The 16,519-nt window shown below is 37.5% G+C and overlaps 1 protein-coding gene across 2 annotated transcripts in view; it reads right to left on the minus strand.

The window, feature by feature from the left end:
* The window catches only part of scarb2 (scavenger receptor class B member 2), a 30,242-nt gene that overhangs the window by 5,360 nt on the left and 8,363 nt on the right, over positions 1 to 16,519 (minus strand). For both annotated transcript variants that reach the window (XM_015376421.1, XM_015376420.1), the window contains exons 2-8: positions 14,292 to 14,449; positions 12,009 to 12,156; positions 11,723 to 11,908; positions 11,516 to 11,607; positions 10,021 to 10,140; positions 3,058 to 3,236; positions 1,067 to 1,185 (exon numbers count right to left, since the gene is read on the minus strand). In XM_015376421.1, the coding sequence (XP_015231907.1) occupies positions 1,067 to 1,185; positions 3,058 to 3,236; positions 10,021 to 10,140; positions 11,516 to 11,607; positions 11,723 to 11,908; positions 12,009 to 12,156; positions 14,292 to 14,449 (1,002 nt within the window). The remainder of the gene's footprint in view (positions 1 to 1,066; positions 1,186 to 3,057; positions 3,237 to 10,020; positions 10,141 to 11,515; positions 11,608 to 11,722; positions 11,909 to 12,008; positions 12,157 to 14,291; positions 14,450 to 16,519) is intronic.

A 16,519-nucleotide genomic window follows, 5' to 3' on the forward strand; every position in this document is an offset into this window, starting at 1 on the left:
ATATATATATATATATATATATATATATATATATATATATGCAGGATGCAGGCTACTGCAAGATTCAGCTTAGTTCATTTGTTTTGGAAATCATTTGAATTCCTTTTCTTTCCTTCTGTTAAGCCACATCTGCACCAAACATAACATTAGAGGCGGTCCTTCGCACAGGAGGAAAAGGAACAGGACTGTTTCTGGTCTAAAATCCTAAATTCATCAAATCCACATTCAGCCCAAATTTCTATCTGGACATACGTGGATAATCCAGGTCCAAACAGTAAAAAGCCTATGCAGAAATTAGTTCAACTATTCACATTTCCAGTTCTACAACACAGACTGGGGATTTATTTTATGGACCTGGATTATCCATCTCTGACTTTATGCCTTCTGCTGTCAAGTGTTACAGAAATGCAGCAGGATTTGATATCGACCAGCAAAGCTAAAACTACTAGAATCTGCTTTAACATTATGTGTGTGTTATGGGCAACAAACTGGCCTGACCTGAACCCCAGAGAATATTTGGGATATTATTAGGAGAAAAAAAAGACACTGCAGACCAAAGCAGAAGAGCTAAAGGCAGCAACCTGGGGTTCCTTAAAACTTAGCAGAACAGCTGACTGGTTCCTTCATGTAACAATAAAGTAAAGCAGTGAGTCATATAAAAGGAACTCCATTAGGTATTAAGGCTATTGCATTCATGTCAGTCACTTATGTTTTACAATTCTTTAATTCCTCTTACTGTATTGTATAATATGTGCAAAGCCATAATGTAGTTTTCTGACCTGAAGTTGTTTTTTCTATAGATTTAAGCAACACCCACAAAAAAGGGCAGAATAAAAGGCCTGAAATATATGGTTATGGAAATACAGATTTTCAATTTTTAACTGGATTATTAAAACATGTGTTTTATTATATCCAAAAAAAAAAAAAAAAAAAGATATGGCTTGTGGTGTTTGGGTTGCACTACCACTTGTTAACCAGTAGATGGAGTAGGAGCACATCTTTATATTTTGGAACATAAAAAGTTTTGCATGGTTGTGAATAACAACAGTGTGGTCTGGTGGCTTACCGGGTTGAGGTCTAAGAAGGTTTGATGATGTCTCCTTTGCGGGGACAATCCTCCAATGGCTTCAACATATTTATTGTCTCCCAGGTAAAAATGAGGAAAGGAGGCGACTACAGGGGCACCTATGAGAGGAACAAAATTTCAGTTTGGACAGTTTCAGAGCAGTTAAACCAAATTCTATTCAGAACCTGAAAATGCTTTTTTGCTGTTTTGACTTCAAAACTGCTTTAATTCCAAATTAAAAGATGTCCAAACATTTCTTAGGGATTTTGGTCCATACTGACAGATGCTCCAGATTTACAACCATATCCCATCTTAACTCTCATCAGTCTGTATTCTTCTCCATTCAGATGGTAAATTTCCAATTGAATTGTACCTAATAAAATGGCCATTGGGTGTAAATCACTACCTAAAACAGAGGCTGTATGTAACTGTCACCTGCTTGAATAAACAACCCCATATGAATCCTCTCCAAGCTGCTCTCAGTGTTCATGTTTATCTATCTACACACACGCTGGGGTCATGTAAAGGATAAACAACCCTCACAGACACTCACTATCCCAACGCAGATAGCATTTTCTCCTTTATTGTCTGATACAATCAAGGTGTAACTTGCCCTTCCTTAAGGACAATGTGAAAGATCACTTCTGCTCTAAAAGATGTTGTCCAAACGAAAGAAAAATAAAATGTGGAAACAGGGTGACAAAAAGTCAACATGTCTGACTCATTAAATGCTGTCCCGATAACGGATTTTCCGCAAACAAGTCCCCGCCACTTATTCTCACTGGGACCAAGTTGGGTGAAAGGTAAGGCATATTTGTGCTCCATGGATGTAACTCTGAGCCAAATTCATGTGCCTCTCATGTTAATTGGCAACTATCACAAAGTTAGAGGTGGGAGCAGTTTGAGGTGAGGGTACAAAGTGGGGCAAAGGTGACAGATTTCCTTCTCTTCTCTTTGGCAGCGGATGTGGGACAAAAAAAGCAGCCCACCCGCAGTCACCTGAGAGCATTGTTCACATGACAACCCCGCAAGGTCACGGTGGTGCAAGTGGGCCGCTTGCCTTTTTTTTTCTTTTTTTTTTTATCAGCACAGCCTTGGGTGACCTTAATCCTCTACTGCAAAACTCTTTTCTGTTGGTGGCTAAACAGAGCTGCTGACCCCAGCCGAGCTTTGACTTTTATAAACTCTCGACATGTTTTCTAATGTTTCACCACTTCCACTGGCGGCGAGTTTGACAGCAGATATTGCTGACATGTTGATGCTAAAATAATTGAATTGTTTCAAGCAAAAAGGCAGTAAGGTCTTTCCTGATCGGACTGAAGGGTGAAATCAGGTGACAGGGCTTACTGCCACAGGCTGCAGGCCCAGTCATGGTCAGATGGTGCCTGAGGTGAGGCATGAGCTAGAAAACCACATATCGTGAGACCTTCATTTTCTGTTTTACTGCTGGTAATATAACTGAAACCTTTATACTAACGATTATTTTGCAAATCAAATAATCTGTCAATTGTTTTTTCGGGTAATGGATCAATAGCCAAAGTTTCCTTAAAGAAGATTTCTAACGAAATGAAACCAGGTGAAACTAAAACTTTTCCAATTGAGGAGTTCTGGATAGAGCATATTGATAGACGAAAACGTTTTTTTTAATTTTTATCTTGAATGCAAAATGTTAACATATTTTTCTTTTTTAAATTTTGGTATAAATACTGCTCTAAGTGGGTTGATCTGTTAGTTAAAGGCACATTTTACAGTCTCTATAATCCATTTAACAATTAATCGATTACTGAATTAGTTGACAATTATTTCAATAATTAATTAGTCACGGTTAACCCGATTCATTGTTTCAGCCCCTACTTTATACACAAAGAAAGACAAAAAGAAGAGTACAAAACAAAAACATAAATACATGTAGCTGTTGAAGCTCTGATGAGGCATGTTTGGGTTCAAAGACTGCTTAAGAGCATAAAAATGTGCTGCAGAGTGAAGATTACCGTTCCGACAGGGGCTGACTTTAAGAACCCCAGAACCCAGGCATTCCTTAGGGGTGACGCAGAAACCTGTGTTGGCTGGGTTCTCCTCTTTGCTGGCCAAAACGGAGCGGGGAGGTGTAAAGCGGTAGGCAGGGATTCCTTTCACCTCAACGTCCTTCTCAAATTCCATGTAGATAGTCCTGAACAGTAAAGTAAAAGGCAGAATTTATAACCTTAGAAGTATAGGAAACAATGGGGAGATTTTTTTTTATGTTTGTTGTTATTCTTCTGCAGATCAGAATACTGAAAAATGTGACTAATCTGTTGTTTCTTATGCACAATAAATTAAATGGCATTTACCGGTAGCCTGAATATATATAGTATAACAATGATTAGCATTAGTGGGAGATTTAGATATAAAATCATTTTCATTCATCAGAAATGTGTTTATGATAAGAAATAATAAAGGGTTAGTTAAAGGCATATTTTAATCAACATTAAAGGAGGTAATATAGCCACCAAATCCCTTTGGTTCTCTCCTCTCTCTGTCCCCTGAATTCTCAGCCGTTCTCAGAAACAGTTTTCACCTTATCAGCTTACAATGTTGCTCTTTGGTAAGTCGCACAGACTAAACAAAAGAAGCTTAGCGCGACATGAATGTGTTCTCCGACAAAATAACTTGTTCAAAGCTATGAAGTTAAGTGACAACAATGCCACTAATTGACTGGAGCCTGTTCCAGGGGCTGATTTTCACACAGGACACCATGAATACCAAGGGCACTTTGGACACGCCTTAAAGAATGTGATGCCAAGGCAAGTAATGATTGGCTAATAATTACTGTACTACTTATTGAGTTTTTTTTTCTTTTGCTGCATTGCAACCACATATTTTATAGTATTTTAGAGGAATTCTTTGACAATTTGACAATGGGCCCAATGTGTATCCGCCCAACTTTAAGGTACATGCAGAGGAATTTAACAACGCAGCTAAGTGGTGGTGGCAGAATCATGAGTGGATGTTAGAAAATGTATTTAAGTTTTAAAAACTTTAAGAATGATGACAAGCTTTATATTGCTAAAAAAAACAATGTATAGAAAAGCTACAAGGAAATGATTAAATGAATGTCTCACATTATCAACAAGTAGTGCATAACTGGTGGGGCTTCATCCACAAAAATGTGCCGCTTTAGTATAAAGTTACCAATATGTAGAGTTGATATTAATAACTTCATCTTAATTTACTTTCATTATTACAGTGGCCACAAAATTTCTGATTGACATGTCTTGCTTAGTTATTACCTCTTTGGACAGGAACTGCTTTGCCTCTAAACAAAACCATATGATCTCGAAGCAACGGTTGAAATTGCTTCATTAAATTAAGTTTTAATTAAGCTGAGAGGAGGGTGTTGTCCAAGCTTACATCCATCATGGACAATACCCTGTTGGCAAAAAGGAGCGTTACCACAGGTCATTCATCCCTGCACCAAACTAAAGCGTTTACAATATGCAATGGGTATTACCTGGTTAAATAAAGGATAAATTGTTGCTATATAATTTTCTCCAAAAAATATTTGGATAATATCCTTCATGTATTCTCAAGCTTATGGTAAAACCTTGTCCATAAAGATCACATCAGTGTTCCTTTAAGTCCCATTTAACACTTTTATATACTGGTATTTAAATATATTTTACAGTTATTGCTTAATGCATAGAAAGCTAGGTGGATAAACAAAATTATTATGCTACATAACTGTTGCCACAGCCCACACTTTAAAATCTGGGACGATTCAGTCCAACAGTGAACTGCACAAATCATCTCAATAAAATGAATCTCTTTTATCCTTTGCTTGATCTCCTTGAGGATTTCATTTTTATGTGAACTTCGCTTTTGGTATGTGCTGTAAATGTCTAATCACGTTTGAATATCTTATCTGTCTTCCAACATTCACACGAGAATTGCTTTATTGTGAAGGGCCCATCCCACCTCTGTGAATGATTTCAGTTATATAGTGCGAAGGGAATCTGGTCTATCCTTCTCTAGGAGAACAAAGCACTCCATACACTGTCTGCCAAGTGTCAGGGAGGAAACACAGCCTACCAGTGGTGCAACAACACTATGTGGACCTTTCCCTTGACCCTTGAGAGAGAATCCAAAGAAAACATGTAAAGTGTCTCTTATTTCAGGTACAGGACTGGGAATCTCTGCCCTGTAGTTGGAATGAGAAATAATCATAAATCTGCTGAAAGTTTAGATCAGCGAAGCTCATATTTAAACTGTAGTTTGTTTTTTAAAGCAGCTGGACCGGCATTTAAGTTTCAATCCAAACGAAAGAGTAGAGGAGTAAAAGAGCAAAGTACAAAAGTTATTTTAATGCTTTTCCTCACAAAGGAATTGATAACCTATGAATCGTATCCGTTGTTCTCATTTTACAAACACAGATGTTATGTTACAGATGATTAACCAATATTGTGTATATCCACCTTTTGGTACAACATTTTGAGTCATTTTGTGTAGGTCTATTCCAGCTTCCCAATTATAGAGAAATTTGTTTGTTCTTTTTGGTAATATTGTTAAAGCTCAGCCAGATTATTTGGAGAGTGTCTCTGAACATCAATTATGAAATATTTTTATAGTCCTTAATTAGATTTAGGTCAGGACTTTAAGTCGGCCACTACAACACAAAAATATGCTTCTATCTATGATAAATCAGTCAATTATAGCACTGAGGGTATGTCTAGGATTATTATCCAACTAGAAGGCGATCCACAAGAACAGTCTGAAGCTTTTTGCTAGGTTTTTAAATACTTTAATTTGCTGTACTCAATTACAGCCTGATGTTTCCCCAATAGGATGGTGTTTTAATTGATTTGCATGTTAACTATATGGCTTCTGTCACACTTTAAATAGGACTTTTTAAGTCTTTTGCCTGTCTTCCACCAGGGCTAGATCTGTTGAGTGCATGGATAGCAGTCGCCCTGTGGATCAACCTTTTCCTCTGAGTTAAAGTAGAAATAATTAAGTGATGTCTTGTTAGGTTTTAAAGGCATACAGAAGTTAAAAAGTGAAAAGTTTATAAGTGCTCCTTCGCATCTTTAAAAGATGATCTTATTTTTAAAAGGTTCAGAAATGTTCTCAAACAAGCATTTGATGCTTTCACTCAACAACTACAGTTATGCTCTAAATAAGTTTAGCAATGGTGCACTTTATTTGGTGACTGTTGATGGCAATTGGTTGAACTTGATTTTAAAAGGGTTATTTTAGTATGGGGTCTGAATATAAATGCACACCATTTTTTTATCTTTAAAAAAATTTAGAAAATGTTTCCTTCAATCTCACGTTACGAAGTACTTGGTAAAACTTATTAGAGTGGAGCAACTTCACAAAATGTGAACACGTTAAAATATAATTTCTTTCTCCATTATTCACACTAAAGCACTGTACTATGTTTCATCACTTATGATTCAACAGTCACCAAGGTCCAAACCGTGGTGACTACAGTGGAAGCTTAAGGCATGAGGCATGTTGGTATCTGAACCATCACACCTGTCTGCAGTACGTCAAAAAGTTAGCAGATTTTGCACGTCAGCTGTCAGTTTCTGGAGCAAAGGGTCACTACCCAGCGAGCTTGCAGATGGGAATCCTGGCACTGTTTTTAACCAGCAGATCAGTCCCAGATGTCAGTAAGCACATGTTTTAACCATTTGTACACAGGCTCTGAGACGCAGTATGTGTGTAAAAGGTCACAAATGCTATTTAAATGAATATTTCCTCTTCAAATTAATGCCAAAAAAAAAAAAAACAGGAACAGGGAGGTTGACTCCCTTCTTAGTTGCTAAAGCACAGACACAATGACAACATCAGGCAAAAAGTAAGTAGGTGAAAGAGATTTAGGTAAAGGGTCTTTGGTTCATGTCCAATCAGAGCAAGAGCTGCAGGCTCCATTCTCCTAATAGACTCTTTCCACACAAAAAAAGAGGAAGACGCGGGCCTCAATAGGGGAAAGGACAATGCATGCATGATTCCCAAGAGGCATGAATTAAAAGCTGGGAAATCAATCTTTACTCACACTATAAAAGTACGTAAAAGGGTGAGATCCCCAAGGATTAAGATTTGATGTGACTCTCTCTGACTTCCAGAAATCCATAAATACTATATACTTTTGGTTTCAGAATTTTCTGTAGAAATTTCAGGCAGCTCATCAAAAATGAGTCTCCAGCTCTTAACAGGTTTTGATAGAAATGTAAAACTTTCCACAGGAAATGTCAGCTGTAAGGAGATTAGCCATGGAGATATCTATATGGAATCAGGATGCTGTGAGCGGACAAAGAGGATCCGAAATCTGTTCCAAGAACAAGACGTATTGTTATACCCTGTTAGAAAGGAACACAAACACATAATGTGATGTCAGACCAAACAACACAGGCTTAATAACTTCCTGTTGTCCACTATTCTGCTCGTTAAAAAGAGACCTGGCTTTTAATAGAATTAGAGTTGTTATCCATAGCAAAACAAGCATGACCTTTCATAGCACTGATTAACTTAAACCATGATCAACAAAAACCTTCACAGAGCACTATTTCAGTGACGTTCATGCAGATGTCTTTAAGGAAATCTTAAGCCGGGCATACACACTGTACGATATTTTTAATTGTTGTACTTAAGTGCAGCTCAAGCTGTACGACTAAACCCCTGGGTTTAAAGGTTGACGATGTACATTCTAACACTGTATGACCCGACACTCTGATGCGATCCAACTGCTTACACTGTACTTCCAGAAACCACACGTCGGACTCAGCGCAGAGAGATGGTGCTGGTCAGACTCGTCAATCTGGAAGAAGAAGAACTCCCTTGTTTGCAGATGCAAAGTGCTCGAGGTTCTGGTAAATCGGCTCATAGACATGGCGAATTTCAAATATGTTTGATTTTCTCCCAAACTTACGACTCCTGATTGGGAGGTGGTTGTGAGAGACTGATCGCCCCTTGTTACCCCCTGTATACTATAGAATACAGGCGAACGATGAGATTGAAACTTGGCCCCGATTGATAAAATTCTCACATGACTGGAAAATCGGCCCGAAACTGGCAAAAAAATCATACAGTGTATGCCCGCGTTTATTTTACAACCACAGCAATAAAAACTACAGCAGGCCCAATATATTATTATTATGGTAATAAAGCAGACTATACTCAGAAACCAGGTCATATGCATGTGTGTCGCAGTGAGTGCAAATGTGCCCCTGACACAGACACTTTGCTACACCTCTCCAAAATTTTAGGTCACTGCAGACAGTGCCGCAGACAGGAGGCATCTGATTGTTTAAATCTACATCCGCTCTACACTATGCGTATTTCCTGTTTGGTACCATACCGGCTTGTTTTGTTTGTATGACCGCCATTGTGGAAAACGACTCGTAAAAGTGGACCAGCTGGAAGAGCGAGGTGCGGGAGAACGCTGGTACTCTTTTTCCAGCTGGATCCCCGCTCTTTTTCGCCCTCATGTGCCTCCGTTGTCGCACAAACTTGCCCCACTTCCTCACCGCCACAGCCGTATCTAGACCCACGGCTAGTATATTGTCGCTCTTGCGTACTGGAGTGAAATAACATAGCACAGGTCACGCTTCAATATTTGGCATAAATCAAAAATATCTGTGACGAGTTCACTGTGACACACTGCTGTAGGAAATATAACCAACCCTTAACACAAAGTGTAAGACTAGTAAGCGAGAACAGGACGCTAGCGAGCAGTTCCACGCATCAACATGCAAGTGCTTAAGGCAAAAGTAAAGTCCCTCAAAAATGTAATCTAGACAAGAAAGCTTTTATTTGGCGCCAAGATTCTGCCAACAGTGCAGACACTCAATAAAAACTCCTATGAAGAGCTTCATATAAGTGCTCACAAACTGACGTGTTTAACATGTTAGTTGTGTAAATAGAGTCCCACGGGCCCCAATATATCCCACATGAGTGCTTGTTCCTTCTCTGCATGTGGGTGGTTTAATTTCCACGTGAGCGTGCCACCATCCTCCTCGCGTGATGATCTCTTTCTGCTTGTCACTTCAGTCCAATCCCTAACTGGCCCCTAAGAACTAAACTGGAGCACTAGCCCTCCATTTGCTTGTTCCGATGGGTACGCCTCTTTTAGTGCCATCTCAAACCACCTAGTGGGTAGGGCCAGAGTGGACCGTCCAGCCCTTAAATTGCGTCTTAAATAGAGTCTGCATCAGTTGCAGGCTCGCTGGAATTTGGCAGAGGGTGTAACGGCGACCTGACAGCAGAGAAAACATGTTCCGGCAAATGCGGATTCAGCTGTTTTGCAGCATCTTTGTTAAACTGACTGGATATCACAAGTTAGGTATATGAAAAAAATGCAATTACCGGTAAGTCCAAATCATAAATAGCCTACCTCATTGAAATAGTTTTATTTGACGGTAAATGTTAAGAAAGGGCACAATGTTTGATGTTATGTTAACCTGCCTTACAGAGCTACAGCCACGCAAATGGGGCGTCACCGTGTTGCCAAGCGACAGTTGCTTTCCTTTTCCATTGTAGGAAAGAAGACATTAACGCTTATAATGGCCCACCACTAGATTTAAGCAAAACAATTCACATGAATATTGATTACATGCAATCATGTTATCAAAACCCGGTAGCAAAATTTATGTACAGAGGATTATAAAAATAGAACTGCAACCATAATTAAAATTTTGCAAAACTGCACAGCACTTTAAGAATACATGATAATAAAATTAAGTAAACTAAGCTCATATTGGCTGTTTAAATAAAAAGAAAAGAAATCTCTACTGTTTTTGAGGCAGCAGAAGGATGTGGGGGATAGTTTATCTATACATTAGCTATTTTGCACCAATCAGCTGCTGGTGAAAAAAAAATATGCATCTAATTGGAAAATTGAGCCAAATGGCCAAAAAACATTGTTAGAGCATTCGAACTTCACAAGTACAAGAAGAAGTGTGGTTGTTGACTACCTGCACAGGTCTGGAGTGAAGATATACAGACGTTCATCCTTGCTCAGAAAAGGATGGAAAGCACTTCCATCTGATCCAGAGATGCTGTTACTCTCGTTAGTCGACCAGAAAGTCAGCTGCCTGAAAAAACAAACTACAGTTTACATTTTTAGCATTTCATATTTTCTAATCAATTTTATTGTTCTTTTAGCAAATAAAGAAATCATAATGTGTGCAGAGTATATTTACGTCTTTAGTTTTTTTGTCTTTTTAGTTTTAATGTACTTAAAAAAAATTTATTATGTTATTTAACAGGTACAAAATAAACACTAATCTGGCAAAGTGGATGAACTAATAACCTAATTATCTTCATTTTTTTTAGAAACTGTGTTTAGTTTCACAACTTAGGTCTTCAACAGTGCAATACCTGCAAAATAAGAAATCCCTTTCATTTAAACTTGATAACATTAAAATAACTGTGTCTTAACAGACAACAATGCCATCATTTTGTTTCAGGAATATCAAACATATCAAAAATTGTTAAGAAGGTCACAAAAGAACTACACTGCAAAAAAAAAAACTAGAAATAAGTCAACATTTCTTAAATTAATTAATTAATTATTTAATTAATTAACCATTAATTTGAGTAGGTAAATAAAATGATTTACTAATGGAATTAGTATTTCTACTCTTAAAATAAGATAATTAGATAATAAGCACTTGAAATAAGAAAATGCAGATGTTTTTTTATTATTTAAAAAATGAATTATCTTGTTCCATTGGCAAAGTGTCTCACTTACCTCCTAAATTCAAGAAAAAAAATTAACTTATTTAAAAAAAAATTGACTGATTTAGATTGATATTTTTTTCCAGTGTAAGGATAACATCTGAAGGGCTGCAGGTCTTTAGCTCATTTAAACTCAGTGGTCATGTTTCCATGATTAGAAAGACTGGAAAACCCGCTCTTGACGAAAAAAGAACCAGAGCAATGCAACAGACTCATAGCCAGTTGTTTTGTGCTTGGTTGCAGGGAAACTGGTGGTGTAACTGCTTTTTGTAATCACATAGATTACAATTGTCACATGTCAGCAATTAGTAGACTTTTTTATTTTATTTCTATGTGACTACATTTCTAAAAGGAGGAAATACTTTTTCAGACTCACTGTTTTTTGTTGCCAACAAAACAATCAAGGCAAAGTTTGATAGATAAAAAGGAGATTTTTGTTTTTAAAACCACAATCATTAACAAGTTTGCTTTGTTTATTTTGTCATTTAATCTACAGCACTTCAAAAGGCAGCTTCCCCCGTATAAATGGGTACAGTGATTACAGCACTTAGAGTTAAGTGATCTGGATTTAATAGACTTAAAAAAGAAAAAAAAAATCCAATAGCAGGATGTCCTATCCAGCATTCTGTGGTAAGAGCTGCTGTCAGGTCCAACAGGCAAGAAAACAAAAACAAAAAAACACACCTATAATGTAATGGGTGTGTTTGTGTGAGAAGGCAGCAGTGCTACCTTTGCCCCTTCCAAGTTTCGATGCGTCCATAATCTAAGTAGTTCTGCTCTCCAGTGTGGAAGACGAATTCCCCATCATTGCTTTCATTTTTCTGTCCCAAACAAACATTGGTATCATTAGAATTGACACATTTATTGTAAGAACAATAAAAAAGACCCTCTCTAATTAAAATGAGCCTTCATTTTTTTGTTATAGCTTGCCCATACCTTATACATAAGGCCGAAGTCCTTCCCCACATCAGAGCTTGATTTGGAAATGCGCTCCAACAAAGGGTCCTCATAACCCCAAAGTAATTCGTGTACAGTCCGAGTGGTAAAGAGATTGCTCTTAGAGTTTCTTATCATCATGCTCATAAAAAAGGCCTTAAAACCTTGCGCCTTGTTCATTACAGCCTAAAGTCAGGGAGTTGAGAAGATATAAGGAAATGTTTACCCCAGATGGACTCACAGTCTTTTTTTTTCATTTATTCACAACCTTTAATTCACGACTCACCCAAAGAGGAATGTTGACAGTGGTTATGGTGTCTACAGCTGGGTCACCAATAGACTTTTCCATCAGAAACACAAAGCTTTTGGTGTTGTATGCCGACACCTTTTTACCGTTGTCCACCATGGTGACATTGTCCTTATACCTGTACTCTCTGTGCAAAAAAACAATTTTCAGAAAACAATTGTTACTTTTCTGTTAACCAACCACTAATTAAACACAGATATGCATACACAATGAAAAAAAGAAGACTTGTAAACATTTTTCAGTTTTTCTTGTAACTTTTCATTAAGGTTTAAATAGCCCCATTACCACTTAAAAGGCTGGGGTTCTCCAGAAGCATTTTTTAAGGGTCTGTGGACCCTTTTAATACACATTTACTATGGTAATTTCTCTTACGGCAGGCATTGATTCTACTAAACCTCTAGTCTGTACCAAGGAGGCAGAGCTTCATACTATCAGACTGGTGTCGCTGCTGAATCGGTCCAGCTGTGTGGTCAGATCTGTGCTATAACTGCAGCCATAACATTGCCCACTCAACTGGTCCTTTCCCATTGATAATTTTAACACAAAAAGTTGCTATAAGGTTTATTTAAGCAAGAAGGTGCACTTCCAAACTTTATTTTCTTCAGCATAGATATTTTAAGTTATGTAATGAAGGTAATAATTATAAACATTTTTGGCAGTTTAAAGGAAATAATGGAGTAATGATCAGACAGAGAACTTTTCCTTGCAAAACCAGATATATCTAGTCTTTTAAGACTAGCTTTTCATGTAAACCTAACTTGGTGGAATATATATATATATTTATACATACAGTATATATATGGTATATACGTATGCATTCTTTAAATTTTCAAGGTTTGATGCTGACAGCTCTGCAAGATGGGAGGTCAAAACATTGCCATCATTTACCTTCTGGAGATCCAAGTTCTTTTATCGCTGACACTGTCTACAGCTTCTACTTGATATGAGTATTTCCTTATTATTATATAAGGTATAAATTCCGTCTAAATTTGGCCTGACCTTAAAAAACAACATTGCTGTAGATATAATGTTTACCTGGTTGTTAATATAACAAAAAACAACTGTCAACAGTTTTTAGTAGTTATTGTAAACAATGTCCTTCTATCATGTAAAGAAAAGGATTAAAGGACTAATATCTCAGCAGGACCTGAAAAAACGAATTAATTAATAATATTCACCCTTAGTAGAATTGATTACTGAAACCTTGTCTTTACAGATCAGCCTAAAAAGTCCTTTAAAGAGCTGAGGTTGATCCAGAATCCCGCTGCCTGCATCCTCACAAAAACAAGGAAATTGGAGCACCCCAGTTATTACGCCGTTGTTACACTGGCTCTCAGTATCTCAGACACAAAACACTTGAAAACACTCCTGTCAGTCTATTAAATACTGAATGGTTTGCTCCAAAATACATTACAGACTTACTGCAAGACCTTTTAGGTATCCTGGCTTTAGTCTATTTTGTATCCCTAGAACTTGAACCAAGTACTAAGAAGCAATTTTTAGTCCATATGCTCCACGAATCTGGCATAAACTTCCAGATAATTGTAAAAGTGCTAAAACTATAAAAAAAATTATTATTTGTTAAGCTTTCTTTCCAAAATCCCTTTCATTTTTGTAATCAATCATGTTATCATTCTTATACAGCCATCTTATATCACTGCTAACGACTCCACATTTCCTGAAGAGAAATATGTGTTCATGGAAGAACACATCCAATTAACATTATACTTTCCTGCAGAAATGTTTCTAGTAAAAACATATCTGCTGTTGTGTAAGAAAGCTAATAGTGAAGCAATCTATATGTGCATCAATGAAGCATACTGAGTTGTTAATCATATACATGTCATTGGTATTGATGAAGTACCAGACTGCGGCTGTTTTAGCAAATGTCTAATCTTAAATGACTCATATCAATAACAGACACACACATGAATTCAGTGGGAATATTTTTAACAGTTAAGCACTTGGGGTGTAATTCTTTCTTGCAATAATTGCTGGCTTAGGGCAAAATCGCAGCTGCTAGGATGCATATTTTGCTTTTGATTTGCTTTTTCTACAAAGCATCATTAGAGCTCTGTCCTCCCCAAAGTTTCACTTGTAATCTTGCAAGTTGGTCTAAAGTACTTTTTGGATTTCTCTCCAAAATGTGCATCACTTTTACACTCCATTGAAAGAATACTCTAGTATAACACGGACCAACCAATCATGTCACTTACAGTAACTAAAAGTAGTTCCAGGTTCAGGTTTGTTTGAATATCTTACCTGTATGTGTAGGGTCCAATCTGATCGACCTTCGGTTTGGCCCCTTTAAGGAACTCCTCCACATTGGTCACATTAAAGAAGAAAAACTCCATAAAGACGGGCGGGGGAGGGGTCTTCCATGACTCAAAAACACGGCTGCCCTCCACTAAAACAATCTCCTGTTGAGAGGAAAAATCACAAGAATTAATATATATATATATATATATATTAGTAATAATTTTGCATTTTTGGTTCTGAATCAGTTAAATCTAATAAAAAAAAACTTTCTCAAACGAATTAAAATTTGCCACCTTTCTACTGTAGAACTTGTTTTTAATGTGCTTTTTTTATTTCAAGAACGTTTGGCATGCCTTTTCAAATTCCGACTTTTTTCCCCATCTACTATCTTAAGAATAAAATAATCATGTAGTTTAAGAAAAAATACATTTAAAACAGGGATTTACATTCAACAATGAAGCACACAAATGATGAGCGGATCATTAAATAGTTTTAATCATTGATTTCACCGCACTAATCATGTTTTCATCTAAAGTTCAGTGGTTTGTTTCTAGTAAAAACACCCCGAGAAGAAAAACATCCTTCTGGGTGGGTGCAGGAGACTGTTTGTGGGGGGGAACGGCTGGGTAGGTGTGGGACAACAGCTCTGGCTATGAACATGAATGAGGGGGGACCCTTCCTCTGCTCCATTGTCAGCCGTTTCCCTTGACGACCAGCACTCAGAGAGAGTGCCTCTGACGGATCATGTGATGTATGAAGCTGGATGCCCGCTGTTTGTGAGGGACTCACTACGACCTCAATGATTTGAGCCACATTCCTCAGGATCGAGCTTTTAGAGGCCCCAGAGGCCTGATGGCCACACTGTTTGATTACAAAGTATGATGAAACTAGAAGCAGGGAAGCAGGGATCTTTTTTTTTATTATTTTTTACCAAATATGTATTGAGTGGCATTTGGACTTTACTTCAAACTGAAAGTAATAAGAAAACCTGACATGCCCTAATTGTGTCAGATTTACCAAAAGCATTAAGGAGGTTTTTCAAGGGAATACAACCCCCACTTTTTAGAGCTCATTATTTGTGCCAAGAGACAAAACCTTAACTGAGTAGCCAAGGACAATAAAGCTGTCACCTTAAATTGAGGAACAGAGAGTCTGTTGTTTTCTGTCATCCTTTCTGAATAATTAATGTTATAACCCCACTCAGCATGTTGGAGAAAATACATGGAAAACAGGAACAAAAAAATCCCTCCCATCTCTGTACTTACCACTGCTCCTCTTACACCACACCCTATACATAAATACACGTGGCAGGTGAATACACAAACACATAAAAACTTGTGCTTTGATGTGGAGACTTTCTAATGCATACATAGATGTGAAAAACACTGAGCACAGCTGGAGGCATGCTTTAAATATTTCAGTGGAACCACAAAAGCTTTACGTTCTCAAAAGGTGTTTGCTCCACCAGCAAAACAAGACAAGCATGAAGAGATCTTAGTGGGAACTTTGAAGTCATTAAACTCATAACTGTGATTCAGATTTGCTCTCAACTGGCTGCAGTGCCTGTGGGGTCAGCTAGTTACAGCCAATGGATCCAGGAAAATACAAAAGGAAAATCTTAAAACATGATTTAATCTATCAAAGGAATAAACTTATTGGAAATAAAACCTAATAACTGGTCTATGCAACCCTTGCAATTTAACAGACAATGCTACAAAATACGTGAGGAAGAATTGACTTTAAGAACTCCCATCTCCCTTTAAATCCTTGTTTAGCAACTCTTAATGTGAATATAATGGTAAGGCTAGGTTTAATGTCTGTCATTGTCAAACCACTGGCTGGGTCAAGGTTGATGCATGTAAATTCCACTCTGAAATGAGCTACCTCTATGTGTACCTAATATTTTGGCCGACTCTGGGGTGGGAAGTTGTAGGGCAAATATGAGCTTACAACAGCAAACCACATGTAGAAGTAGAAAACACTGTTATTTCCAACATTTTTAAAGCCTCTTTGTGTCATCAAAAAGGTGACAGTAATTTATCGTAGTTATATTTATGAGCCAAATTGTTAGATGTCTCTAAATGTTTATTTTTGCATATCATCACCATTTTTCTGCTGCAAACTCCCAGCACAGAAAATCACACCCACAAAGGATCATGGGTGCTGAAATGATGTAATTTGGCCACACAGACCTCACGTACATATAAAGCCTAAACTAAGCTTTAGGCTCC

The sequence above is a fragment of the Cyprinodon variegatus genome, unplaced genomic scaffold (assembly GCF_000732505.1).
Source record: "Cyprinodon variegatus isolate N-32 unplaced genomic scaffold, C_variegatus-1.0 Scaffold134, whole genome shotgun sequence".
Taxonomy (NCBI): Eukaryota; Metazoa; Chordata; class Actinopteri; order Cyprinodontiformes; family Cyprinodontidae; genus Cyprinodon; species Cyprinodon variegatus.